This window comes from Rhinolophus sinicus, linkage group LG10 (genome assembly GCF_036562045.2).
Source record: "Rhinolophus sinicus isolate RSC01 linkage group LG10, ASM3656204v1, whole genome shotgun sequence".
NCBI classification, from domain to species: domain Eukaryota; kingdom Metazoa; phylum Chordata; class Mammalia; order Chiroptera; family Rhinolophidae; genus Rhinolophus; species Rhinolophus sinicus.
In genome coordinates, this window is record NC_133759.1 from 68,570,157 (window position 1) to 68,596,578 (window position 26,422).

General features: G+C 39.8%; 1 protein-coding gene across 5 annotated transcripts in view; it reads right to left on the reverse strand.

Moving 5' to 3' along the window:
* SNAP47 (synaptosome associated protein 47) overlaps positions 1–26,422 on the reverse strand; it is a 64,126-nt gene that overhangs the window by 16,111 nt on the left and 21,593 nt on the right. For all 5 annotated transcript variants that reach the window (XR_012489482.1, XM_074312169.1, XM_019755039.2 and 2 more), the window contains exons 3-4: positions 7,095–7,585; positions 703–824 (exon numbers count right to left, since the gene is read on the reverse strand). Coding sequence is in view for 4 of the 5 variants with exons in the window: in XM_074312169.1 (XP_074168270.1) it covers positions 703–824; positions 7,095–7,585 (613 nt within the window). In the remaining variant the exon portion in view is untranslated. The remainder of the gene's footprint in view (positions 1–702; positions 825–7,094; positions 7,586–26,422) is intronic.

Genomic DNA, 26,422 nt, shown 5'->3' on the forward strand with positions numbered 1-26,422 from the left:
ATCTTTTAAAGCTACACACTAAAATATGAATGAGATAATGTCTATGTATTTGCTTTAAAATTATTAAAAAAGGAAAAAGAAAAAGCCATTGTATAGTCCAGGAATAACACAGGAAGACAAGTTAAAAGTATTTCTATAAAATATTGTTTAAATTTCAACTTCCTGGACACAAAGTGGCAAGCCTCCTCAGAATCCAACTGACGACTTGAGAGAGAGATGACAGGGCAAGCGCCTTCATGTGGAGCACACATACAGTACACACATGTATATTACAGACTCACAACACACAACACACATGTACACGCATGTCCACTCAGTACAGGCATAGCACATGTTCACAGACTCGGAGCACATGCACAGCTTACACGTACACACAGGTGTAGACTCACAGCACACACGTACACAGTCCACATGTATGTACGTATGTCTGCACACACACAGGCCACATGTGTGCACACAAACACGTACAAGGGGTAGAAGCCCAGGAAGGCTGTGCATGTCTGTGTGCACACGGCACAAGGACGTGGGATGGGCACTGCCTTTTTCCCCTGTTCTCCCGCTGCAGGGAGCAGAGCAAACCCGGAGGGTGTGCCAGCAGCTTCCTGCGGATGAGGGTAAGCACAAGCCAGGGAGAGTTGTTTACAGGCAGGAAAGCGAAAGGAGTCACCTGCAGGGAGGACGAAACCCCCAAATGCATGTTACCTGTCTCAGTTCCTGGGTGTCCCCCTGGGAAATGAGTGGCTCACTCATCTGCAGCTGAAGCGGCCCGCCTTCCTGGCTCCCTGAGGGCTCCTGGAGCCTGGCACAGTCCATCAGCCTGGATGCTGAAATGAAAGTCAAACAGCAATGACATGTTCCAGAAGGTGCACCACACAAGAACACTTTACAAAGACCATCCTAGCTCTCTGGGCCGACAAAGTGATCTCACAGGCTTCTCTCAGTCTGCAGGTCTGCAGCCTCTGCGCATGCTGGCCCCTGCCCCGAGCCTCTGCTAAGCTGAGTGGCCGGGGGGCCTGCCAACACCTCACCCTCCACCCTAGTCCAGGGCGGCTTCCTAACCCCGCACCAATCCGAGTACAACACTGCAAATATCTGGGGTCTGCTTCTATAAGCCGCTCTCAGAAGAAAGGCTCCCATCCAGTCATCGCCACTTTCTTTTTGAGAAAAAGCTATAGGTTTGTTGTTTCACACGGTACTTGTTGAACCCTCATGAATCCCATGGTCTGGGGAACACAGGATGGCCAGCTGCCCGGCCACGCAAATGTGATTGTGGAGCCACGACATGTGGTAAGTCTGAAAGCTGCAGGGCCAAGCACTGCTGAGCATGGGGTTTCTGCCTGGATAGCACCTGTGCCTGACCACGCTCCCCGAAGAGCAGAAGGGCAGGCTGGATAGAGACTGTGCTAATCAGGTGGCTCACGGCCCCTCCTCTGGCGGGCCACCTGTCCTTTATTTAAAGAGCTGGCTCCACCTGCACCCTAGCACGGCAGGGCCCAGATAAGGGTGTTGATTAGTCTGCTGCTGGCTCTTCTCCATTACACAGACCACCTCAGGTATGCAGCACATTTATTTATTACCGTGTTTCCCCGAAAATAAGACCAGGTCTTATATTAATTTTTGCTCCAAAAGACGCATTAGGGCTTATGTTCAGGGGATGCCATCCTGAAAAATCATGCTAGGGCTTGTTTTCCGATTAGGTCTTATTTTCGGAGAAACACGGTAGGAAGCTGGAGAGAAGAGCAGATGGCAAAATGCACACTGGTCTGGGAATCAGCACCAGCTCCTCTGAGCAGGCTTCTCTGCTCTAGCAGAATGGGGGGGCGCCAGGGGCCGACAGGTGACACCCACATCCTTCCCAGGACCCTAGTGGTGGTGAGCAGAACCACCTACTGTCAGAGCCGCCTGGAGCAGCTGATAAGTGCCCGCTCAGGAAAGGAGAAGAGAAGGAAATCTGCTGGGGGAAAGCTCTCACTGGGCCTGACAGGCCAGAGCCCAGTGGGTCGCCTCAGCCTCCGCGACACGCAGACTGTGCAAGCCAGGAGAGGCCAGCCATCCCGAACACACACACACACACACACACACACACACACACACACACACATACTAACATCCCCTCTATTCTATGTCTTAAAGTAACTCTTACAAACCCTGAGAGTGCCTGGCTTTGGCCAGGATAAATGCTGCCTGGGATGAGGACAGAAAGCAGGTTTCTAGGAGTCCTGAGGGGAAAAGGGCCTGGGACAGATGAAGTAAGCTCAGGAACCAGTCAGTGGAGCAAGGCTGCTGGAGGCAAGACCCCGGGGCCCCAGACCTGTGACCCCTCCCCCAGGCCCGTCTCTAACTGCGGCACTGTGAGACGCATCTTACAGAGCAGCTGCACCTTGTAGTCAGCAAGTCTCACTAGACAAGACATACCCTGTACCCCATGCACTCAGATTGCAGTTCGATTCCATTCTTTATGAAAAAGCTGGTTGCAACCCCCTAATTTCACAATGTGTGTTCTAGACTTGCTAAAGCCCCACCTACTCCAATATCCTGGGGCTTGTTAACCAGCACGGAACTTTCCACGGAGTGCAGCTCAGCGTCTCTCGGTCCGTGTCACCCACTGGGATGTTACGTAATGAAAAGCCCTTCTCTAAAGTCAGTGAACTGCAGAGCACCGTCAGAGTTGGGCCGGAAGCTATCACTGCAGAACAGAGGGTGTGTCCCACCAGTTATTATTAGCCTAAGGGAGAGGCCAGCTGAGGCCGTGACGTGGAAGCAGCGTTATCCATGCTGACGCAATGGCTGTGCACTTTATTTGCCTATGTGAACAGCGGTTGCCCCGGCCTAAGGGCTGAGGAAGCACCTCGCTCAGCCTGCACCCTTCCTCAGTCCGCTCCCTGAACCCACGGGCTCCTGTTCCTCCTCCCCGGCACCCCATCCCCAGCACACTGGCTCCTGTCCCAGGCACACTGGCCTCCAGCCATCTGCCCTGCGTCATGCAGAGGGATGTACCCAGCGCCAAGTCTGGTGAACGTCCTCCACTCGGCCCTTCCATCGGCAGTAATCCTGCTATCATTCCGTTTTCATAATTTTGATATGAACCTGCCTGGTACTGCATTGCTGTTTATTTTTTCAGCATCTCTCAAACTGGGGTCTCCCCGACTAGCTTCTGAGAGCAGCGACTGTCCACGCCTACTGGTGCCCAGCACTGTGCTCAGGTGTCCATTTCAACACCTCCATCTATATGAGTATTGCAGAGAGAGACATACTCTTTCTGAACATTTAACAAAGGGGTATTAAACAACCAGAAAGCCAAAATAGAGGATACGTCTTCCTGGAAAACACTAAGTCGGGGTGTTTTCCACAACGAGCTATGGGTTCAGTGGGAGCCTGCTGAGCACAGGGCTTTGCCCACCCCAGTGCTCCGTGTTGAGACAGTGTTGCTGACTCAGTTATCTCAAGGTTTTGAAATATCTTCTGAGAAAAATTAATTTGGTTCAGTATAAGATGGTTTTTGCCTCTAAAGTCATTAATTATCTCAGTTAACCAAAACAAGCACACATTGTTCAAACTACAAGGGAATTTATAGACGACTTCACTTTTCAGGAAGGAGGAGCCACTGAGGGGTCCTGGCTAGGCTGTTGGGGAGGCACCGAGGACAACTGTGACACAAGATTCCCATGGGGTGAGTGAGCGGGTGACAGAGGCCCCTTAAACTGGGCGGTCAGGGAAGGCCTCTCTCTGAAGGTAACAGTCAGCAAACAACAAAGACAAAAATCAGCACCAAAACCCTTAGCAGTGCCAGGCTCGGAACCTGCTCTGATGAAGAGACAAGTTATGGGGGCTTCCTCCCGCCCGTGTCACCCCAGGGACCACAAGATAACCTGGGAATATGCTACAAAGCCTGACCACTGCTCCTAAAACCATCAAGGCTACCAAAACAAGGAGAGTCTGAACAACTGTCACAGTCAACAAGGGCCCAAGGAGACATGACTCTGAATTTTAATATTGGATCCCGGAACAGTAAAATGTCAGGAAATTGGGATAAAATCTGAACTTACGAGAATACCAATATATCCACGTGAGTTCGTTGGTTACAACAGTGAGCGGCACTAATGGCAGGTGTGTGTGGGAGACATGGGAACTCTGAACTATCCTCACTTTTTCTGCAAGACTGGAACTATTCTAAAATTGGAAAAATGTTTTTAAAAAGGTGCTAAGCACAAAAACAGCAATTTGCAAGTGCTCTTCCCTAAGGGGGAAACTGCCCACCTGTGATTCCCAGTCCCATGAGATGCTTCTGCTCCCCAGTCCTCAACCGTCCACACTACACATTCCTATAGAGGTCTCTGGAAAGTTCTAGATACTCACTCAGGGTAAACACTGGTGCCCTGTTACTAGACTGCCACCTTCTGGCCACACATTTTACCCAAATACCTCAGCAAGGAGAGGAATCCATGTCTGAGATGTCAGCCATGGTTCCCACTTCCACTGTTCTGTAGTTTCCAGTGTGGGAGTCAAGGCAGAGGTGCTGGCAGACACGACACAGAGGCGACAGTGAGAAGTAGGCTCTCATTGCTGGGCTTGCACAGGACACCAAGAAGTTCTTAGCAAGTAGCGGACCATTTTGCTCACTAAAGTCAGCATGCTGGCTTTTTCCAAACTCATCACTCCTTGTCACCTGAGCCTCTCAAAACCCACAGCTGTAAGGGGCACCTGCCACGGAAGGCAGGGTGGCCTCCCAAAGGGAGGGTGGCACTTCTTGCTCGGTACAGATTCAGACACCCTGCAGGGATCCCACCCACAGGCCAAAGTTAGCACTGAAATGAAAACCCATCTGTCACACCAGACATCACTCAGCTCATTCCACATACATAAGAGCGAAGAGTGTGACAAGAGAGGCCACAGCTATTCAATCCAAGCCTAATCTAGGTGTTGTCTGGAAGGTATCTGTAGGTGTGGACGGAGAAGGCCCATAATCGGCTCTCAAGGTACGGGACACTGCCCTACTAATGTGGTGGGCCTGGCTCAATCAGTGGCGAGTCCTTAAAGTAGATGTGACTTCGCAGAGGACGATGACGGGCAGCCGCGCAGCTCCCACTCACCTAGTTTCCTGCAGTCTGCCCATGGCCACACAGGCCCTGCACTCGCCTCCTGCTCCTCTCCAGCCATGTCTGCCACCGGGATACTGGGGGGTCACAGCCGACCATCCCCCTTTCCACGGGGCCCCTGACAGCAGGCCCAGCAAGCTTGTGCAGTGTGACCTCTGTGCCACACGTGGCATGCACACATCTGCCATCTCATTCATTATATGTTGTGCCATAGTCTCTCTTGGAAACCACCATGCCTAACAACCCACGAACATGGTGGAGCTGTATGAGAAGAAGGGTTGTGCGTTTTATTTAGTTTCGTCTTCAGATTGGGTGCCCTGGCACCATGGGGTTTGCGATCAGCACTGGTGGAACCAGTGACTGATGGCGCTCTGTGTCTAGTCCCTCCAGCCAGGGGCTCCCCTCTCGCTGCTGAGGCCCCTCCCAGGGGAAAATGTAGTGGGGAGACTCAGTTGAAACTTGGGGTATCAGAGCAGCTGCCAGTTGGGCTTGCACGTGGCCTTGCGTCCAGTCAGGGTATCACATTGGGTGGTACCGCCCGCCCTTCTCAGCCCTTTTCTGGGCCAGCTTCTGAGTCCTGCGTTGAGTGAGGGGCCAAAGGAAAACTGAAAATGCCAAGAAAATAAGGTTTTATATTGAGTTTTTACATTAACAGTTCTAACATTTTGGATCTTATGAGACCAGATCTATTGTCAACTATATTTCTTTTTGAAACTGAAGCCAACTAGAATAACATCAACATAGCCATGTGTTAGGGAAACAGGTTACATATTGGAACTAAAATCAATCACTTAAGAGAAAAAAAAAAAGGAACTGGAATGGTAACAAACATCTCTTACTTTAACAGACATTGAGGAATCAAAGTTAATAAAGAAAGACTATTACTTATCAAAAAAAATCACATTAAGTATAGGAGTAATATCACCTGTAATTCTAGTATTAGAAAATATCAGAATATTTTATGACTGGGATTTCTTAAGCAGGGCTCAAAAACAAACTTAAGGGGAAAAGTGGTGAATTTGACCACAGCAAAATTAAAGATTTCTGTAATGGCAGTCAACAGTCTGGGAAAGTACTGGTAGCTTCTTCTAAAGTCAAAAAGGAATGGATGTCTAGAATATACAAGGAACTCCTACAAATCAGAAAACAAATAAACGAAAAAGCAAAACCAGAACAGGCAATCCATAGAGCAAAACCTGTGGGGCCAAAATGCAAATAAAAAGCATCAGATGCTCCATCTCATAATCAATGAAAGAAATTAAAATGTCATTGAGATGCCACAGGACACCTGTCAGAATGGCAAAACTGAGAAATCAGATGACATCGAGTTATCCCATGCTTGGGACCCGAGGACCTCACGATGTGTGGACATGTGACATATCCGCACGTCCTGCTACCCACACTCGACCCCACGGCCACGCCCAGTGACACCTCCACATCCCATGGAGACCTTCAACAGGACACTGCGGCCTCACTGCCAGGGAAAGCAAGGCTTCACAGTACCTTACGGATGCAACACAAACCACAAAAACCACTTCATAGACTGCAATATCCAAACGCACATCTGGAAGGTGGACTGGGAAGAATTCAATGAAATGTCAAGGGAAACGAATGAGGCTGAGTCAGGGCTGGTGGGAATGGAGACCCACCAGACCAGGTGGGGAGGGTGCCAGTCAAGACCCTGAAGTGCTGGCTCTCAAGAGTGAAAACACCTAACTAAGATCTTCTCTTCGTTCTGAAAGAGTCACCAAAACCTTTTGTGACCTATTTGGAAACGTACACAGCTCTTGAGTGTGTGATAAACCTGAATGATTTGAGAGTCACAGATGGCAAGTACTAAGGAAAACAGTCTAAAATTATTTACAAACAAGTGGGTGGCTGCTAGTGAGCGGAAACCAGGAGCTGTCCACATAACGCACCACGTTAAGTGTGTACCATGGGCATGCTGAGTTTGGGGTTTCAGCCGTCTGTGCACAAGCTGTTTTGATGGTGACTCACCTGCATGCCAGACTGAGTAGTCCTTCTCTTCTGGGGAAGAGGTTCTAGTGCTTCTGAGCATCAAGTTGTCTTCTAACAACTCAATCTTCTTGCTGAACTGCATTTCCAAAATGGGGATAACCTCTGGCATCTTGGCAGATATCAAACGAAAAGCTATGTCTGGTTTCCCAGTGAACCGCTGGTAGATGCTGACCTCGTAATGGGTGTGAACCTTAATGCCATCCACATCTTCTTTTTCAAATCGGTGTATGAGCGAAGAACTTGAGTCATGGAGTTCCAACCCAGAAACAAGGACGGTGAGCCTTCCAGGTTTAACATGTGAGTCTGTTCTTTGGAAAATAACAGCAGGAACTCTGATCACTATCCCTTCTTTTCCAGGAGCTTTGGAACTAGCCATTGAGGAGTCTACATGGGGTTTTGTTCCTGATGGCATCTTCCAAAGCTTGGAGCTAAAGGGCCACCAAGAAGGAGATTCTAGTTCTGTCAGCAACCTAAAAGAGCAAATGAAACACCAAAAACGGGGTCAATCAACTGCGATTACTGGTGGTTTTTTTTTTGAAAACTACTTTAGTCTTTATAAAGCACTTTACTGTTTTATAATTTTCTGTAAGCACTCCATGAAGCAGAAAGAGCAGCATTTATTATACCCAAGTTAAGAAATGAAACCCGAGGCTATGAGCAGTAGGGTATTTGCCTACAGATATAAAGCTAATGAGTAGTGGACACAGAACAACAAAAGCACGTATCTTCTGACCAGAATGTCACTCTTGCCATACTCGGCCCTGGGTACTTCTGACTCAAAGTAAATCCTGGTCTTAATCTCTAGAGAACGAACAGAACTTTGGGCAGTAATCTGTACTGACTAATATACAGTGATAGGCACATGTAGCTATTGGGGACCTGAAATGTATCGAATACAACGAGAAACTGAATTTTAAACTTAATTTTAATGTGGCTCGTGGCTACCATACCCCACAAAACAACTCTCAAGTAACTACTAATGATACCAACAGATATATCTAAACAGTCAATAAGAGGAAAAAAATAGAAGCAGGAAAGGAAAAGCAAAGGAACAAAGATTAAATACACAGAAAACAAATAAGATGGTAGAATTAAACATAACCATATTAGTAGTCATACTAAATGAAAATGGACTGAATTCTCTAATTAAAAGGCAGGTTGTTAGCCCGGGTAAAGAAACAAAACCCAGCTATATCTTGTTTACAAGAGACACTGTGAAATATAAGGACACAGATACATCAAAAGCAAAGGGATTGGAAAAAAGACATATGCCAAAAGTAAAGGAGTGTCACCAGGGATAAAGAGGGACCATGCAAAATAAGAGGGTCAATCCAACAGAAAGACTTAACAGTGCTAAATATGTAGTATCTAATAACAGAAAATTCATTAAGCAAAAATTGATAAAACCAAAAAGAGAAACAGATCAGTTGTATATTTCAACAAATTTCTCTATGATTGATACAGCAAGAAGACAATAATTGGTAAGAATATAGACATTTTGAACAACGTTATTTAACCAACGCAACCTGACTGATATTTATAGAAACAGCATCCAACTGCTGAATGCACACTCTTTTCAAGTATATTCAGAACATTAAAGAAAGGAGTATAACAAGCCTCAATAAATTTCAAGTACTGAAACTGTACAAGGCATGTCTGTCTCCAAAGAAATGAAACTAGAAATCAGTAACAAAAAGCTAACTAGAAAATCCTCAAATATTTGGAAATTAAACACAATTCTAAATAAAGGAAATTAAACAATATGTGAAATGAATAAATGAGATACAAAAAATGGTGGAAAGCAAATAGAGCAGTCATGAAAGGGAAATTTTTGCACTCAATACATATATTTGAAAACTTTTTAGAAAGTTTTAAAAATCAGTGATCTAAGCTTCTATCTCAAAAAGTTATAAATTAAATCCAAAGTAAGTAGAAGAAAGGAAAAGCAGAAATCAATGAAATTGAAAACAGAAAATAAATAAAATATGCTAAAAGTTGGTTCTTTGAAGTAATTTAAAAAATTAAATCCCTACCAAGAAATGACCAAGAAATAAAGAAAATACAAATTACCAATACCAGAATAAAAAAGGGGGCATCATCATAGATCCTTCAGCCCTTGAAAGGTTTAGAGAGGATATTACACCAGTAAATTGAACAACTTATATGAAACAGACAAAACACTTGAAAAACCCAACATTCTGAAATGAGGCAAGAAAAAGTTTAATATGGATAGCCTTACAACGAAATTGAAAAGATCTTGCCACAGAAAAAAACTATGGTCCAAGTGGCTTCACTGATGAATTCTGCCAAACATATAAGGAAGAAAAAAATAAAAATTGTACACCAACCCTTTCAAAGAATAGAGCCAGGAGTGAATGCTTTGCCCATTCAGTTCACAAGACTACCCTAACTCCTATTCCAAAACCTGATAAGGACATTACAAGAAAACAAGACCATAGCAATATTCCTCAGTTAACACAGATGCACAAATACACATGAAAATATAAGCAAGTCAAATCTAACAATATATAGAAAATACTATATTATGATTAAGAGGTATTAATCCCAGGAGATTGAGGTTGGTTTAACATTTGAAAATTAATCAATGTATCTCACTGGCAGAAAAACAGAAGGAAAACTGTATGAACATCACAAAAGATGCAGAAAAAGAATCTGACAAAATTCAACATTCACTCATATTAAAACTTTCAGCAAGCTAGAAATAGAAGGAAATTTCCTCTGATAAAGGACATCTATAAAAAATTTACAAGTAACACCATGTCTAATGTTGAAAAGTCAATTGTTTTCCTTCTAAGATCAAAAACAAAGTTAAAAAAAAAAAAAAAGGCAGATTTCTAAACTACCTGAATTTTGAAAGCATTCCCAAAGTCACATGCAAATCTAATGGCAAAGGGCAGAACCTTATCAGCACAGGATGTTTAAGCATAACCTCTAACCAATGGCTGACACTAAGCTATGCTGATGCAGGGACAACCCATAGGAGCCAAGCCGAGCTTAAAAATTAAAACATGAAAAACAAAAATAAAAAGGCTGAGCAAACAACAAATGTTGCACACGAAAGTGGAAATACACTCCGCCAAATTACTCTGGGCAAGTTACTAAAATGAACAAACAAAAACAACAACCAACAGCACCACCCTGTGGTGAGGCATAAGATCAAAATCCAGAACCACAACAATATATATTATAAAATGCCAAGTTTTCTAACAAAAAAGTGTGAGGTATGCAAGGAAACCAAAATGTGACCCATACAGCAGGGAAGAACCAATCAACACAAACCATTCTGAGAGCATTCAAATGTGGTTGTAACAGATAAAGATTCCAAAGAAGTTATTATAAATGTTCAAAGAATTAAAGGAAACCAGTTTGAAAGGATTAAAGGAAAGCATGGTGATGATTCATCAAATAGAGACTCAATAGAGAGAGAAATTATATAAAAAATAATTAAACAAAAATCCTCAAATTAAAAAGTTACAATAACCCAACAAAGTTCAGGAACAGATGGCTTGACTGGTGAATTCTACCAAACATTTAAAGAAGAATTAATACCAATCATTATTAAAATATACCGAAAACTGAAAGAGGACAGAGCACTTTCAAACACATTTTACAAGGCCAAACAAGGACACTACAAGAAAGAAATTGTTAGGCCAATATCCAAGATAAACATTGATGCAAAAGCCTCAACAAAATATTAGCAAACCAAATTCAACCATACACTAAGGGATCATACACCAAGACCAAGTGAGATTTATTCCAGGATGCAAGGATAGTTTGACATCCAAAAACCAATCAATGTGATACACCATTATTAACAAAATGAAGGATAAAAATCATATGATCATCTCAATAGATGCAGAAAAGCATTTGACAAAATTCAACATTCATTCATGACAAACTCTCAACAAAGTGGGAATAGACAGAACATACCTCAACATAATAAAGGCCATATACTCGTATGACAAACTCACAGTTAAAACAGCATACACAACAGTGAAAAGCTGAAAGCTTTCCCTCTAAGATCAGGAACAAGACAAGGATGACCACTCTCACCACTGTTATTCTATGTAGTATTGGAGTCCTCGCCACAGCAATCAGACAAGGAAAAGAAATAAAAAGCATCCAAATTGGAAAGGAGAAGTAAAACTGTCTATTTGCAGATGACATGACATATACAGAACTCTAAAGACTTCACCAAAAAACTTATAATAAACTATTTCAGTAATGTTGCAGCATACAAGATTAATATACAAATATCAGTTGTTTCTGGACACTAATAATGAACTGTGAAAAAAATAAAGAAAACAATCCCACTTATAATTGCATCAAAAAGTATAAAATACCTCGGAATAAACTTAACCAAGGAAGTGAAAGACCTGCACACTGAAAACTATAAGACAGTGATGAAAAGAAACCGAAGACATAACTAAATGGAGAGATATTCCATGCTCATGGATTGAAAGAATACAACAATGCCTTCTTATCCAGTTTCACTTACTGTGGTTTGTTACCCATGTGGACAACTGCAATCAGAAAATATTAAATGGAAAACTCCAGAAATAAATTCATAAGTTTTAAATTGTGTGCTGTCCTGAATAGTGTCATGAAACCTAAAGCTATCCTACTCTGTCCCACCTGGGACAAGAATCATCCCTATATCTAACATATCCACACTGTATACGCTACCTGCTCGCCAGTCACTTAGTAGCTGTCTAGATTATCAGATCCTCTGTCATGGTATTGTAGTGTTTGAATTCAAGTAACTCTAGTTTTACTTAAAAATGGCCCCAAAAGCACAAGAGGAGTGATGCTGGCAATTCGCGTATGCCAAAGAGAAGCTGTAAAGTACTCCCTTTAAGTGAGAAGGTGAAAGTTTTTCACTTAATAAGAAAAAAAAATTATATACTGAGGTTGCTAAGAACTACAGTAAGAACGAATCTTCTATTCACAAAGCTGTGAAAAAGAAAAAAGAACTTTGTGCTAGTTTGCTGTCCCACCTCAAACTGCAAAAGTTATGAGCACAATATGTGATGAGTGCTTAGTTAAGATAGAAAAGGCATAACATTTGTAGGTGGAAGACATGAATAGAAAACATGTTCCAACTGAAGGCAACTGAGCCTCAGTGAAGACTTCGGCAAGAGACTCCCTGAAATGAGTGAAACCCCAGCTGTTTACTACTGCAAGTAAGGGATGGTTACATAGAGTCAGGAATAGGTTTGGACTGAAAATATAAAAATTACTGGCGAGGCTGCATTGGCCAATGAAGAAGCTGCGGCCACATTGCCGGCAGAGTTGAAAAACGGATTAAGGAGAAAGGATACCATCCAAAGCAAGTCTTCAACTGCAGTGAAACCAAGCTCTTCAGGAAGAAGATACCCAATAGAACCTCGATTCATAAAAATGAAAAGGAGGCACTAGCATGGAAGGATCGGTTAACTCTAGTACTATGTGGTGGCAACACTGCAGGACATATGATAAAGCCAGGCATAGTGTACAGTGCAAAGAACTCATGTGCTCTGAAAAACAAAAACAAAATTTATCTCCCTGTGTTCTGACAACATAATCAGAAAGCGTGGTGACAGCCATCTTGTTGATGGAATGGTTCCACCAATGCACCGTAAGCGTACAGTACAGTAAGATATTCTGAGAGAGAGACCACATTCACATAACTTTTATGACAGTATATTGTTATAATTGTTCAATTTTATTAGTAATTATTGTTGTTGATCTCTTATGGTGCCTACTTTATAAATTAAACTTTATCATATGTATGTATGCATAGGAAAAAAACAATATATATAGGGTTCATTATTATTTGTGGTTTCAGTCATTCACTGTGGGTCTTGAAACATATCCCCCATGGATGTTCTGTTAAAAATGTCCATACTAACCACGGCAATCTACAGATTCAATGCAATTCCTATCAAAATTCCAATGGCATTTTTCCTGTAATAAAACAATCCTAAAATTTGTTTGGAACCACAAAAGACCCCAATTGCCAAAGCAACGTAGAGAAAGAAGAACAAAGATGGAGGCATCATACTTCCTAAGTTCAAACCATATTACAAAGGTATAGTAATCAAAACCGTACAGTATTGGTATAAAAACATATACATCGATCAATGGAACAGAATAGAGAGCCCAGAAATAAACCCACATATATGATCAATTGATTTACAACAAAGGAGCTAGAAAATACAATGGGGAAAAGACAGTCTCTTCAATAAATGGTGCTGGGAAAACTGGACAGATACAAACAATAAATAAATAAAATAAAACTAGACCACTTTCTTACATCATACACAAAAATCAAGTCAAAATGGATTAAAGTGTAATCCATTTTGAGTGCAAAACCTGAAACCATAAAACTCCTAGAAAAGAACACAGGAGGTAACAAGCTCCTACAGTGTTTCCCAGAAAATAAGACCTGGCCAGACCATGAGCTCTAATGCATCTTTTGAAACAAAAATTAATATAAGGTTATTATATTACATTATTGTACTATACTATATTATACCCGGTCTTATATTAAAATAAGACCCGGTATTATATGATATGATATGATATGATATGATATGATATGATATGATATGATATGATACCCAATCTTATACTATATTAAAATAAGGCCGGGTCTTATATTAATTTTTGCTCCGAAAGACACATTAGAGCTGATGGTCTGGCTAGGTCTCATTTTCAGGGAAACACAGTAGACATTGCCTTGGCAATGACTGGATTTGACAACAAAAGCAAAGGCAACAAAAGCGAAAATGAAAAACTGGGACTGTATCCAACTAAAAAGCTTCTGCACAGCAAAGCAAACCATCAACAAAACATATGGGCACCATATAGAATAGGAGAAAATATCTGCAAATCATGTAACTGATAAGGAGTTAACACGTTGTGTACGGATCACGAGAATCTTCGTTTTTTCTGAGCCATGCGTTAAGGATGGATAACGAGAATTCTCGTTTTTACTGTTGACTCTTTTTACTTTGCATATTTTATTGAATTATTTGTTTCGTTAATATCTAACGGGCAAATGTCGTTAATGAATAAAGTCTGCATCATATGTACACTTTTTAGAATTCATATTATTTTTTTTTTCTAAAAAAATAGTGATTTTGAATCGGATACATTTTTTCACCTATGAGTCATTTCACGTGTTACATTCACAACAGTGGATGTACGAATAAACAGAGTTTTCCAGAACTGTAGTGATTTGTTTATAACATTTGGAACCTTAGTATCCCTTAGGCGATTTTGAATTATGTTATTTTTGGAAAAACACCGAATTATTTTATTTAACTCTTCGGTGAGAAGTGAAACTCGGTACATATGCAATTTTTGCCGTGTCCCACCGCACAAAGGAAGCTGCTTTCTGCAATATCACACCAGGAGGGATTACTAACATCATAGGTGAGTAAATCCTAAAAAATTCCATAGAAAAATAATAAATGACATAGAAGCATTTACGCTTTAAAGAGAAGAGTGCATTTTAAAGTAGTTTCTTTTAAAAACCTGCCAGAACAGAGGGGTATGAGGGATTTAAACCCCGCCGTACGCAACGTGTTAATATCCAAAATATATAAAGAAATCAAACAATTCAGTAGGGAAAAAAACCAATCTGATTAAACAAGGCGAAGAGGATCAAACACATATTTTTCAAAGGAGATATACAGATACTCAACAGGCACATGAAAAGGTGCTCAACATCACTGATCATCAGGGAAATGCAAATCAAAACCACAGTGAGATATTACCTGATACCTGTTAGAATGGTTATTATCAGAAAGACAAGAAATAACAAGTGTTAGCAAGGATGTGGAGAAAAGGGAACCCCAGTGCACTGTTGATGGGAATGTAAATTGGTGCAGCTACTATGGAAAACAGTATGGAGGTTCCTCAAAAAACTGAACTACCATATAATCCAGCAATTCCACTTTCAGTTACATATCTGAAGATAACAAAATAACTATCTTAAAAAGATAACTATAGCCCCACGTTCAGAGCAGCATTATTTACAATAGCCCAAACACAGAAATACCCTGTGTTGATTGATGAATGAATGGATAAAGAAATGTGATATATACAGATATAGATATGTAGATATTATTCAGCCATTAAAAAAGGGAAATCCCGCCATTTGAGACAACATGGATGGACTCTGAGGGCATTATTTTAAGGGAAACAAGTCAAAATATTGTATGATCTCACTTATGTGGAATCTAAAACAACAAAATTGAACTCACATACAGAGAACAAATTGGTGGTTGCCAGAAACAGGGATTTGGAGGATGAGTGAAATGGGTGAAGATGGTCAAAAGACACAAAACTTACAGGTATAAGACAAATAAGTCCTGGGTCTGTAATGTACAGCATGGTAAGTATAGTTAACAATACTGTGTTATATAGTATTTGAAAGATGCTAAGAGAATAAATCTTACAAGTTACCATATATACACACACACAAAAAATCAAACTGTAACTATGGGTGGTGATGGATGTTAACTAAATTTTATGTTGTGATCATTTCACAATATATATATATATACATCATATTATTATATTGTACACCTAAACTAATACAGTATTATATGTAAATTATATCTCAATTTTAAAAGTACAATAACGGAAATAAAAACTTCACTGGGGAGGTTCAATAGCAGATTTGAAATGACAAAAGAAAGAATCAGTGTTTGAATACAGAGCAATAGAAATCATATCATCTGAAGATCAGGAAAAAAGAATGAATAAAAATGAAGAGCTCTCAGGGACCTGGCAGATACCATTGTACACACCACCAACATACACATAACATGGCTAACATAGACAAGAGAGAAAGAAAGGGATATAAAAGTTATTTTAAGAAACAAACTCTTAAAAACCCCAAATTTGATGGAAAAACAATAACCTATACATACCCAAGAATCTAAATAAGCACCAAGCAGGTGAAACAGAAAAAGATACACATCTAGATACATCTTAGCCAAACTTTTGAAAGCCAAAGAAGGAAAGAAAAATTTGAAAGCAGCAATAGAAAAATTATTTATAATGAACAAGGGAACCACAATAATATTAACAGTTGACCTCTATCTAAAATAATGGAGACCAGAAGTCAGTGGGTTGACACATGCAAGTTCTGAATAAGTAAAACTGCCAGTGGAGCATTCTATATCCAGGAAAAATACCCTTCAAAAAATAAGACAAAATAAAGACATTCCCCAAGCAAACAAGTTCACTGCTAGCAGGCCTGTCTCCTGCAAAAAACAAAAAATAAAAAATAAAAACCAAAAACAAAAAACCTAAAGGGAATTCTTTGGCTGAAAGGAAATGACACACCCAAAAGTAAACTCAAATCCACACAAAAACAAAGAGCACTGCTGAAGGGAATCGTGTTTTTTTGTTTTACTATTTTTGTTTACTATTATATTTTTGTTTACTATTCCTAACTCATTTAAAAGACAACTACATAAAACACTACTTTAAAAATTATACTGTAGGACTAATAACACATAAAACATATATATATGATAGCACAAATGAAGGTTAGGAGAATAACAACAGATAGTAACTCCACAGACAGAAATGATGTGTACTGAAAACAGTAAGCATGTAGATTAGGATAAAATATTCTCTCTATATTTTTCTTTCTTCTCTTTAAACGGTACAAGGTTGTACAAAGTAAAGTGATAATGATAGTACTGTATTAAGCTTAAAAATATATAAAGATATAATATAAACGACAATAATGAAATAAATGTGGGGGAGGGAATATAGCTATTAAGAATACATTAAATTAGTATTAATCTGCAGCTCATAAGTTAAGATGTGTACTGCATTATCTAGCATGACAATTAAGAATATAATTTTTAAAATATTAATATAATTAAAATATTACTGAAAGAATTTAAATGGTACATTTGAAAAAATCTAACACAGAAAAGGTGGTAAAGGAGAAACAGAGGAGCGCAAAAAATATTAGACAGAATAGAGTTTAAAAAAATTATTACAGATAAAGAGTCATTTCATAATGATACCGTAAAAGGGTCAATTCAAGAAACACTAATTATGAACATACGAGGTCAATTAAGTTCATGAACTTGTTGCAATGATATTGCTAACCTTTTTTGGTATCAGAGGGATTATTCATTATGAATTTGTACCAACTGGACCAACAGTTAACCAAGTTTACTATTTGGAAGTGCTGAAAAGGCTGCGTGAAAACGTTAGACGAAAATGACCTGAACTTTTCGCCAACAATTCATGGCTCTTGCATCACGACAATGCACCAGCTCACATGGCACTGTCTGTGAGGGAGGTTTTAGCCAGTAAACAAATAACTGTATTGGAACACCCTCCCTACTCACCTGATCTGACCCCCAGTGACTTCTTTCTTTACCCAAAGATAAAGGATCTATTGAAAGACATTTTGATGACATTCAGGACATCAAGGGTAATAATGATGACAGCTCTGATGGACATCCCAGAAAAAGAGCTCCAGCATTGCTCTGAAGGGTGGACTAGGCACTGACATCAGTGCATAGCTTCCCAAGGGGAGTACTTCGAAGGTGACCATAGTGATATTCAGCAATGAGGTAGGTAGCACTTTTTCTAGGATCAGTTCACAAACTTAATTGTCTGATCTTGTATACACATCAAACAACAGAGCCCCCAAATTCATTACAGAAAAATGCACAGAACTGAAGAAGAAATAAAGAATTCAACAATATTACTTAGAGACTTCAATAATGGACCAACCATATAGGAAACCATCAAAGATACAGAACACTTGAGCAACTCTATCAAGCAATTCCAGCTAACTGGCATCTAAATACAATAGCAGAATACACATTCTTCTCAAGGGCAAATGGAACATTCTCCAGCAGAGATGATATGCTAGACTAGAGGTCAGAAAACTTTTTCTGTAAAAAGCAAAACAGTAAATATTTTAGGTTTTGAGGGCCAACTGTCTCTTGCAAATACCCAACTCTGCCATTGTAGCGTGAAAACAACCAGAATTCATTGGGCAGAGCTGTGTCCCAATAAAACTTTATTTGTAAGAACAGGAGTGGGGATGAATTTAGCCCACAGGTGGTAGTTTGCCAACCCCTGTAAGGCTTAAAACAAGCCTCAATAAATTTAAAAATATTTAAATAACACAAGTATCTTTGTTCCCTGACCATGATGGAATGAAATAGAAATCAACAGAAGGAAATAGAAGACCACAAATATTTCGAAATTAAACCAATAGATTAAAGAAGGAATCCCGTGAACAATTAGAAAACGGTCTGAGCCATTTCTCCAAAGAGGACATACAGATGGCCAATCGACATATGAAAAGATGTTCAATGTCACGAATCATCAGAGAAATGCAAATAAAAAACACAATGAGATACAACCTCACTCCTGTCAGAATGGCTATATCAATAAATCAACAAACAACAAGTGTTGGTGAGGATGTGGAGAAAAGGGAACCCTCGTACACTGTTGGTGGGATTGCAGATTGGTACTGCCACTATTAAAAACAGTATGGAGGTTCCATAAAAAATTAAAAATAGTACTATCTTAGGACCCAATAATTCCACTCCTGGGTATTTATCCAAAGAAATCCAAAACACTAATTCGAAAAAAAATATATGCACCCCTATGTTTACTGCAGCGCTATTTACAATAGCCAAGATATGGAAATAACTGAAATGCCCACCAATAGACGATTGGATAAAGAAATTGTTGTACATTTATACAATGGAGTATTACTCTGCCATATAAAAGAATGGAATTGTACCATTCGCAACAAGATGGATGAACCTAGAGGATATCATGTTAAGTGAAATAAGTCAGACTGAGACAGACAAATACCGTATGATCTCACTTATATTGTGGAATCTAAACAACAGAATAAACAAGCAAACGAAACAGAAATAGACTCATAGATACAGAGAAAAAACTGATGGTTGCTAGATAGGAGGGGTGTTGGGAGATGGGTGAGAAGGTGTAGGGATTAGAAAAATACAAATTGGTAGTCACAAAATAGTCACGGGGGTGTAAAATACAGTATGGGGAATATAATCAATAATATTGTAAAGAATAGGTGGGGTGTCAGATGGGTACTGGACTTATTATGGGATCACTTCATAGATTACATAAATGCCTAACCACTGCACTGTACATATGAAACTAATAGAAGATAATACTGAATGTCGACTATAGTTAAATATATATATGAGTATATATAGTCATGGGATGTAAAGTCAGTATAAGGAATATAGTCAATGGTATTGTAATAGCTTTGTACGCTATCAAAGGGTAGTAGACTTGGTGGGGTTATCACTTTTGTAAGGGTGTAAATGTCTAATCATTATCTTGTTTTGTACGCCTGAAACTAATAATAAAATTAAATTAAATTAAAAAAAGAAAACTGTCTTAGTTACATAAAAACAAAAACACTGCATACCAAAATTTATGGGATGCAGCTACAGCAGTAATTAGAAGGAAATTTATAGCTATAAATGCCTGTACTATAAAAGATCTCAAATCAAAAACATAAGCTTCCACATTAAGAAACAAGAAAACAGAACAAAATAAAGGCGGAAGGAAATGAATGAAATGGAAAAGATAAATACAAAAGAAAAAAAAAATCAATGAAACCGAAAGTTAGTTATTTGAAAATATCAACAAAATTGACAAACTTTTAAGTTAGACTAAAAAGGAAAAAAATACACAAATTACTGAAATCAGGAGTGAAAGTGGAACATTAACACTGACCTTACATAAATTAGAAGGATTATAATGGAAATCACAAATACTTTTATGCCAAAACATTAGAAAACTCAAAAAGAATAGAAAAATTTCTATAACAACAAACTACTAAACTGACTCAAAAGAAAAGGAGTATCTGAATGTACCTATTCAAATAAAGAAATGAATTGATAATGAAAAATATTCCACACAGAGAAAAGGAAGAATAAGAAAAAAAAGAAAAAGAAATTCCACACAAATAAAAGAGCAGGCCCAGTTGGCTTCACTGGTAAATTCCATTAAATATTTAAAGAAATAATATCAATCCTTCACAAATTCCTCCAGAACATAAGGGCAAGCATTAAACAAAACCAAAGGTAGACAAGGAAATCACAAAAAGAAAACTACAGACCAATATAGCTCATCACTACAGACACACTATTCCCAACAAAATTGGCAAAACAAACCCAAAAGGGATTACACACCATATTGCCAAGTGGGATTTATCTCAAGAATGAAAGGTTGGTTTAATATCTGAAAATCCATTAATGTATTACAGCACATTAAGAGACTCAAAGACAAAAATAACATGACCATCTCAACAGATGGTGAAAACGCATTTGACAAAACCCAGTATTCATTCTTGATAAAAACACTAAACAAACTAGAAATAGAAGGGAACTTCGGCAACCTGATAAAAGTCATCTGTCAAAAACCTACAGCTAACATGAAACTTAGTGAAATCTGGATGCCTTCTCCTGACACCACATAAAGGATGTTCACTCTCACCACTTCTAGCCAAGACTGTATGCAAAGTCTAGTCAGTTCAATTAGACAAGAAAAAGAAATAAAAGGCATGAAGATCAGAAGCAAAAAGTAATACAGTCTTTATTCACAGAAGACATGATTCTGTAGATAGAAAATCCTATAGATCCACAGAGAAGCCACTAAAACTAATAAACAGGTTCAGCAAGGTAGCCTGATACAAGACCAAGATATGAAGATCAATCGTAGGGCTTCTGGTTCCAGGACAAGAGACTTGTCCCTATTCTCTCCATGAACTATGGCTTTAAAACCCTGGACATTATAAATGAAACAAAAATAAAACTATGATGAGTAGAGAGAAAAGTCAGACTAGCTAGGTCCCTCAGGACTCAGGGAATCTGAAGTGAGTTTTCTTCTTATTTAACATATCCTGGATTGATTGCTAAAGAAGCCAGAATCTGCATAGCCATGGGTATAGCCAAAAATAAATAAATAAATAAAAGGAACCTGTTTTCTCTACTCCAAGTTGCAGAAAAGGAGCAGCTCGCCACGACTGAGAATTGTAGACAATGTTTGCTCGACACAAGCCAATTTCCCTAAAAGAAGTGCAGCCCACTCCCACCCTCATTAGGAAACCTCAAGTGTGGAGTCCAGGCATCTACCCTCACCTAGCTGCCCTGAGTGGTCCTTCCCCTAATGGGGTGGTCTCAGAAAAGGCCATGAGAGGTGCTTAGAAGTCCAGCACCGTGTGGTTGCCCTGAAGGGTACTCCCCCTAACTAGGGCAGTGCAAGAGAAGGCTACGTGAGAAGACTGGATGTCCACCCTGACCTAGCTGCACTGAAGGGTCTTCTCCCATAACTGGAACAGTGGCAGAGAAGCCACGTGAGAAGCCTAGATGTCACCCTCACCTAACTGGGGTGGTCAGAGAAGGCCACGTGAGGAGGCCAGCAGTAACTAGGGAATCTTACAGGGTCCAGATAGGACAGGAGGAGATGGTAACAAGACAGCACTCATCCTCCGAGCTCCAGCGGTGTTAGCAGGGGCCCCGGGGAAGCCTGAAATGCCACTCCAGCAGCAACATGTATCTGTTCTCATTCCAAGGCAGAAATGGGGAAGGGCCACGTGGGGAAGCTGGACTTGAACCAGCTTCTACTCCCAGTGGCACAAGTCAGTGGCAGTGGAGGTCTGCTAAAAGAGAATATGAGATGCCGAGTCTCATGACACAATACTCAAAATGTCTAGGATTCAATGGAAATCATTCACCCTGCCGAGACACAGAAAAATCTCAACTTGAATAAAAAAGAACATCAGATGCCCAAAACAAGATGAAATTGATGGAATTATGTGACAATAATTTTAAAACAGGTATCATAAAAATTCTTCAACAAGCAATTATGAACATGTTTGAAACCAATGAAAACAAAACAAAACAAAAAAATCATAAAGTCTCAGCAAAGAAATAAATGACACAGAAAGTATTATACCATATGGGAATTTGAGAACTCAGAAATATAGTAACCAATTTAAACAAAAAAATTAACACAAAACTGACTACATGAGGAAAACTGCAACATGAGATGTCGGAGAAAAGAATTAGTTAAATTGAAGATCAAAGAATAGAAATTACCCAATCTGAAAAACAGAGAGAAGATACTTTTTTTAAAAAAAAGACAGAATAGAGAGCTTTGGAGGGTGAGGGCCTAAACAAAATATCTAACTTTCGTATCATTGGCATTCCAGAAGAAAATGAATATGGGGCTGAAAAAATGTTTGAAGAAATCATGGCTGACAATTCCCCAAATTTGGCAAAAATACATAAACCTATAGATTCTAAAAACTGAATTGACCCCCAAACAGGATAAAAACAAATAAATCAATATTAAGATACATTACGTAGACAAAAAATCTTGACAGCAAAAGAAAGGATACCTCACCTGTAGGAGAAAAGCTCCTGAAAGTCTAGTGGATTTTTCACCACAAACTATGGAGGCTAGAAGGAAGTGGTATAACATTTTTCAGTACTGAAAAAAACAGAAACATCAACTCAAAATTCTACATCCAGTGAAACTATCCTTCAGGAATGAAGAAATCAAGTTCTTCTCAGAGAAAGGAAAACTACAGAGAATTTTCTGCCAACAGCTCTGCTCTAAAAGAACAGCTCATAGAAGTTGCTGAATCAGAGAGCAACTGATAAACAAAGGAATCATGGAACATCAGGAAGGAGGGTAGGAAAATGGAAAGAGTAAAAATATAGAGAAATAAAAGAGACTTGCCTGACTCTCTTGAGCTTGCTAAAACATGGATGATGGCTAAAGTAAAAATTATAATACTGATGATTTTTTTAAAATATGTAAAGGAAATGTATGTGACAAGTATGTATAATGTCATACCTAGAATGACCAATGAAGAATCTATATAAGGAGCTGTATTCAAAACACTATAAATAAATCACAATGGGATTCTAAAATATTCAAGTAATCCATAGGAAGGCAGGGGGAAAAATCCGGAAATGAACAACAAAGGGAACAGACAACACACAAATAAAACAGCAGAGTTGAACCATTTTATTTACGTCACATCAATAGTGACATTGTTCAGACATCAAAACTCTCCCCAAATGATCTACAGATTCAACCCAATTTCTATCAAAATCCCATCTGGCTTTTGTGCATAAGTTAGCTAGTTGATCCTAAAATTCATATGTAAATGCAAGGAACCCAGAATAGCCAAAACAATCTTGAAAAAGAAGCACCAAGTTGGTGGACTCACACTGCCTGACGCCAGAACTTACTACAAAGCTACAGAAAGGAAGATGGTATGCTGCTGGCCTGAGGTTACACACATGGATCAATGACACCTAATTCAGAACTCAGAAACAAACCTTTACATTTTTACAGTCAACTGATTTTCAACAAAGATGACAAGCCAGCTCAAGGGGGGAAAACAAGTCTTTTCAACAAACGTTGCTGAGATAACTGGACATATCCACATGCAAACAGAAAAGGTCAGACCCGTTCTTCAGGCCATTCACAAACAATGAACTCAAAATGGATCACAGACCTAAGTATCAGTGCTGAACTATAAAACTCTTAGGAAAAAAAGCACACGAGTAAATCCTGTAACCTTGGATTCGGCAATGAATTATTAGACATTAACACTAAGAGGCAGTGACAAAAGAAAGATACACTGGACTTCATCAAAATTAAAATCTTCTGCACATCAAACAACACCACTGATAAGTAAAATGACAACCCACAGATTGGGAGAAGATATCTGCAAATCCTGTATCTGATAAAGGGACTTGAATACAGAATATATAAAGAACTCTTACAACTCTATCATAAAAAGTCAAATAACCACATAAAAAAAATGGCCAGAATATTTGAAAACAAAATATACATATGGACACAACGCACATGAAAAGATGCGCATTATCATTAGGAAAATGAACATCAGCACCAAAATGAGGTGTCACTTCACACCCACAAGGAGAGTTACAATGAAAAGGGTACATAACAAGTGTTGGTGAGGATGTGGAGAAACTGAAACCCTTACAACATTTACTGGCAGGGATGGAAAATGGTGCAGCCACTTTGGAAAAGTTTGTGAGTTTCTTAAAATGTGAGCGAGATCCAGCAATTTTCCTCCCAAGGGAAATGAAAACATGTCCATACAAACAATGTTCACATAGCCACAGAGTAGAAACAGCCCCAAGTCCATCAGAACTGGTCAATGGATAAACAAAATGTGATTCAATAGAATATTACTCAGAAATCCTAAGTAACAAAGTACTTTCTACATGTCCTACAGCAGGGATGAATCTCAAAATCATGAAGCTAGGTGAAGGAAACCAGACTTACAGTAACTCTCCAGAAAAGACAAATCTATACAGAAAGAGCAGATTCATGGTGACCGGGGCTGAGAGAGAGTGGATGAATGGTGACCTGGGGCTCGGGCCACAACAGAGTGACTGCACAAGGGAATGAGGCAACTTTCTGGGCCAAGGCATTGTCCTAAAATTGGAACGTTTAAATTTACTAAAAAATATCACTGAATTGCTCACATAAGTGAATTCTATGGTATGTAAACTTGAACGCTGTTCTAAAAACTCAACACAGACACATCAGAGTAAAACATCAGAAGATCTACAATAGGGAGAAAAGAGTATTAGCCACAAAGGAACAACTTCTCATTAGCAATAATACAGGCAAAGAAGACAATGGAAAAAATCTTCAAAACGTGGAGCTACATTTGGCTCAATGGTGAGTAGTGCCAGTGAAAAAAAGGTTTTTCCGACAAACAAAGACGGAGACAATACTACTCGTTTATGGACCCCAATGAAAACACAACTATACCAATCACTTCAGCAAGGAGATAGAGTCCAGCAAACTCCTGAGGTCACATTGGGTTACCAACTTGTCTTCTTTTCAGTTACAGAGATATGTAACACCAAAAAATAGGAGCACATAATCCCAGCATCTTAATATATGTCAATAAATTTTCTTTCTAAAAAGTCACTATGCAGTCCTTACTTTGCCCCAGTGGGAGGAGACAGTAAATAAAGCCTTGGTTGCACAGGGGCATGCCTGATGAACGTCCATCAGGGAACCAGGGCTCTTAACTCCCTCCCAAAAGGTAGCTGTCAACCCTCTGGAGGTGGACCTCACTGATGAGACTTTCTGCAGTGACTCTGGACCTCCCTCTCCCCACTTTGCCTGGAATTTATTTGCAGAATATTCCCATAACACAGTCATACTTATGAGCTGTCCAGGAATCCACATTATAGAGTTTGAGGTTTATAATCCTCGACACTGCTCCCCACTAAATTAGTGGATTATAAATATCACAACATGCTCAAAGATGGAAAAGTTTAAGGTTCAAAAGGATACTAAGTGTAATGGATTGAAACCCATCATATATGTTAAAATCCATGAAGTCATAAAGATATTAAAAATAATAATTAAACATCTTTTGAGGATAGGAAACAAACTCATTATCTTGAAAACTGCTTAGTACAGAAAAGCAGCAAGAATCTGTGAAATTTGCCCAAGAACGAAATGGTCTATTTATAAAAGTCATCTAGGAAGCAACAGCAAGGAAGATGGCGGGATAGAAAGCTACAGGTATCTGTTACTCCAGTAAAATGACTCAATTAGCAGAAATGGTCTGAAGCAACTATTTTGAAGCCTGGGCCCAGGAAAACACTTGCAGCATCCAGGGGAGAGTCACAGAGAGGCCAGTTGCTATCCATTGACTTGGGCTTCCCAGCGGTAGCAGCTACCATCGCCCAGCCCACACATCTGCAGCCAGCAGACGGGGACAGCAGGTGTTCCTAGTGCAGCCTGCCGGAGCCAGAAAGCAGGGTGGGCAAGAAAGGCCTGTCCTCCAAAACTTTGTGAGTTCTGATGGCTGATGGCTGCTTTGGATCGCGGAGAAGCCAGCTGGCTGCTGTTTAACCACCTCGAGCTGAAGCGGTGTCCCCACCAAGAGGGAACGGGAGGTGATACGACCTATTTCTTTTTCTCTTCATGGGGGCCAGACATTTAAGGCAATCTCTGTCGATTCACTGGCTGAATGCAGATAGACAATGCAAGAGAAACTTCCGTGACTACACACAACACGGAATACCCACTTCTCTCCTGGTGAGGAAGTGCTCCAGCTCCAAGGCCCATTCTTATGCGGCTGAGAGGGGGTGGGAAGACTGCCTGCAGCAGACTGCCATTCCCAGCACACGCAAGCCACCAGGTGCATTGTTTGAAGTCTGCCCACTGTGGGTACT